The sequence below is a fragment of the Trichechus manatus genome, unplaced genomic scaffold (genome assembly GCF_000243295.1).
Source record: "Trichechus manatus latirostris isolate Lorelei unplaced genomic scaffold, TriManLat1.0 scaffold00021, whole genome shotgun sequence".
NCBI lineage: Eukaryota > Metazoa > Chordata > Mammalia > Sirenia > Trichechidae > Trichechus > Trichechus manatus.
The window spans coordinates 4,375,115-4,378,964 of record NW_004443957.1 but is presented as its reverse complement, the minus strand read 5'-3'; the positions used below and the strand labels follow the sequence as shown (position 1 = coordinate 4,378,964).

Genomic DNA, 3,850 nt, shown 5'->3' with positions numbered 1-3,850 from the left:
CACTTGAACGCAAAGGAATGACCACCACCAGCACTCAGTGTAGAGCTGTAAATTGCTTGAGTTATACAACTACTTAGAACTTCAACAGAACTAGATAATTGAGCAGATGGAATCTGTTCAAGAACCAGAAGCAAGACGACAGGCCTTTACCTATAAACATGCTTGTTAATATTCAGCTGAGCGATAACTCACTTATATATTAAAAACACTGTATCCTCTCAAAATATCTGGAGCAGCTCTTCTCATCCCTTTTTAAAATACCTTGGAGTTTGAGGGGTAAAAAGGGAAGCCACAAGTGAGATAAAAACAATAATACAAATATTTATTCTCCTCATTCCTCTGACCAACTTGTACTATCTTCACATTCAAGTCCACGGATCCTTGCTGTAAACGCTAATCAAACACATTTTAATCTCGCAACCACCCACATCTCAGCAGACAGGAACTTTGCATTCATATCATATTTCAATGTCTCCAAAAACAACGACAAGCGCCTTTTCCATCCACAGAAGAAAGCCGCAAGGGTTCAAGTTAAGGTGATGATGTTGGGAAATGTACCTGGATGAAACCTCAACCCACAGGACTGGGTTCTCAGCTTGGCCACTAACTTGCCATGTGACCCTGGACAAGTCTACCCGCCTTTCTGAACTGTTTCGTTCTTGTTTTTAAATCTAAGGAACGAAGAGTTAAGACCTCAGTGCTCTTTAACGCGCCGTACAGCTCTAATATTAAAAAACCAAACCAAACTCGTTGCCATCGAGTCGATTCCGACTCATAGCGACCCTGTAGAACTATCAGTTCCAAATTTCCACAGAAAGCGCTTGTCTCGCCTTGTACGGCAGGGCTCGCACATTACGCCGGCCGGCCGGCGCTAGGCGTGACATACAGAAATCTAGATTCACGAAAGGCCACAGTTCGTCAAAGTTGTGAAAAGCTACGGGGCAAGAGAGTATCAGGAAGGACATCGGCGCTCTGGGGAGCAACCTGAACGCACTCACGCCCTACCTGCACATAACCTCTCCGGCTAGAGAAGGCCCGGAAGTTACCCTAGCAGGTAGAGAAGAAACCGGAAGCTCCGCCCCCTCCTTCAAAAGTAACGGCAACCCGTGAGGCTCATAGAAGGCAAGCGAGCCGCCGGGTGAATTGTTTTTCTTTTTGTGGGGCGGTGGGTTCTGCGGTGGCGGACTCTCGCGGCGGCAGCACTCGCTCCGCGCACTCAACGGCTGTTGGGCTGTGCGACGTCTGGCTCCTGTCGGCCCCGAAAGGAAAACGTACTTGGTTCCCGGCGAGCGGAGAGGTCGGCTTGCTCTCGGGTCCGGGCGGGGCGCGCGTGGAGTGTGGAGCTGAGAAATCACTCTCCCTGAGCCTCGAGTTCTGTGAAATTTGGTAGCACTGCTTGTCTTGCTTGATAATTTTGTCCCCGTACATTTATTTGTACAGCGTTTCGGTTCGAACATCAACATTGTAAAATGCGCACTGTGATCCCCATCATGCCAAAAAAGGAAAAAGGAGCTACCCTAAGTGACAGACTGTGTGAAAACTAATTCTGACTCCATTCCAGCGTGGATCAAATGACATAGTGTATGAGATGAGCCTCAAAAGCGAATGTTCTTCAGAGTTCTCAGCGGAGGGGTCCCAGGACGTGATTAGCGCCTGTACTGAGCAGTGGCAGGGACTGGGATAGTGAAAGTAATGTAAATTATCTGAAGGAGCCTGCTGGTAGGATGGTTAGAGAAAATGTCTGGATGTTTGTTCCTACTTTATTTCAGTGATTCTCTGTCCTGGCTGCCCATTAAAATCACCCTGGGAGCTTTTAAAAATATACCACTCGTAGAAATTCTGATTTAATTTGTCTGGGGAGAGGCCAAGCATGAGTATGTTTTAAAGCCACCCAGTGATTCTTGTGTAGCCAGGGTAACAAACCACTGCATCTCCCATGGCCTGTGATGCTATAATAATCAGCAAGCAATTTTTGACGCCTGCTGTGTGTCAGGTACTGTGCTGTGAGCCATACAAGCATCAGGCAGTTGAAAAAACTTTAGAACAAGTGACAAAGATATTAGAGTTTGGTATATTTAAACTATTCTGTAGCTGTACAGTTTTGTGGATGGCAAGTGGGAAAATAATTTTAAAAGGTGATGTATTAAAAAAAAAGTGAGTATTCTTAAGGCATAGTTAATTTAGAATTGGTCTCAGCTGCATCCTTAAAATCCCAAGGCATAACTTTTTTCTTTTTTAAATAGGGAATAACAATTTTTTTCTCGTTACCTTCTCATGAGTGGGAATTGACTTGATGGCAGTGGGTTTGGTTTTTTGGTTTGGTACCTTCTCTCAAATTCCAAGTTCCTTGTTAATGTCCAATGTTCTTTTGGCCAACAGCTTGATCCCACTAGGAATGGCAGCCCCATCTATGAAAGAAAGGCAGGCTTGCTGGGAAGCTCGCGATGAGTACTGGAAGTGTTTAGATGAGCGCAATGAGGATGCTTCTCAATGCAAGAAGTTAAGAAGCTCATTTGAATCAAGTTGTCCCCAACAGTGGGTAAGTTACACTGGTATTAACTCTGATATATGTCTGTTCTCTTTGAAAACACACTGAGCTCATTTGTGCTTCCTTCTCTGGGCCTAATCTGCTCTTTTTATATCTCAAAGGTGACTGGTGTAAAACACACCCTACACTGATTTGGTCTCATTAACATAACAAAGAAAGTTCTAGTCCCAAATGGGATTACATCCACAGGTATAGGGGGTTAGGATTTACAGCATATTTTTGAGGGATACAATTCAATCCATAACAGGTAGTATTTAATCTTGGGTAGGAGTTGGCAAATTCATTAGCCTATAGCTACTATAGAAATAACCTATACCCAGTTGCCCACCCGAAATCATATAGTCATATACTCAGAGTATAAGGAAAGGAGTTTGGAAAGTAGAAAGAAAAGGTTCATATGGTGGGTCATGCCATCAGCTGCCCTAGGCACCTACCTGACTGGCATGCTTGCTCTGTGTTGCTTGTTCTTAGTATGGTGGGGGGGGACCTGGAGAAGGGGGCTAACATTACTGAGGTTAGTAAATGGTCCTGTGCTAAGTGCTTGACACTTCATCGTCATTAACACTGTTTAAGATGGGTGACGTTATTCTCAATTTCCAGAGGAGGCAACTGTAGCTCAGAACATTCAAATAACTTGCTCAGTATTACTCAGTAAGTGGCAGAACCGTAATTCTAAACCAAGCCCAACTGGCTGGCTGAACCTTTTCTGTGCTGTTTCACTATACCAAGCAGTTTGAGAACAGATAATTTTAGAGATGAAGTGGGTTTTAGGGTCTCACCTTCCCTACCCTAAATTTTTAGCTAGAGGAACCTGAGGCTAGAAGAAGACCACCAAGAGTATGATGGAGGGTGGGAGTCATATTGGAGGGCTGGGCTAGACATGAATGCTGGCAGCAGAGCTGCCTTAAATAACTCTTCATCTGTAAAACCAGCATGTTGCAACCGATCTCATGGGATTAGTATGAAGATCAAATGTCACCCTTGACCTATAAACTGAAAACTGATAAATGCAGGCTTTATGATTGTATTAGATTAACGGTTTAAGCAGAAAATGTTATCCATCTCTAGTTTTGCCAATAGATGCATTGGGAGTAACACCTGGTTTAAGAAGTGGAAAATGTAAGCACTGTGGCTGATGTCAAATGTGAATCCTTTATGACCTTCACCTTGATAATACTGCTTATGCTTTCCCCTCATTGGCCTTCTCACTTTCCTGCTTTCTGGGCCCTCATCACTGAGAATAGGGTGGGGCCAGTCAGAGGGACTTTTGGCTGAGAACAAGGAAGGACTTGGTGTGTGTGT

The 3,850-nt window shown here is 44.3% G+C and overlaps 1 protein-coding gene across 3 annotated transcripts in view; it reads left to right on the top strand.

Moving 5' to 3' along the window:
- Positions 1 to 1,100: 1,100 nt before the first annotated feature.
- Positions 1,101 to 3,850, top strand: part of LOC101348249 (cytochrome c oxidase assembly factor 6 homolog) — an 11,584-nt gene continuing 8,834 nt past the window's right edge. The window contains exons 1-2 of one of the 3 annotated variants that reach the window (XM_023728021.1): positions 1,101 to 1,297; positions 2,380 to 2,539. In XM_023728021.1, the coding sequence (XP_023583789.1) occupies positions 2,396 to 2,539 (144 nt within the window). In that variant the 5' untranslated portion in view covers positions 1,101 to 1,297; positions 2,380 to 2,395. Of the gene's footprint in view, positions 1,298 to 1,347; positions 1,582 to 1,606; positions 2,540 to 3,850 lie in introns of those variants that run through there. The other 2 variants (XM_023728022.1, XM_004372934.2) reach the window with 2 other exon arrangements.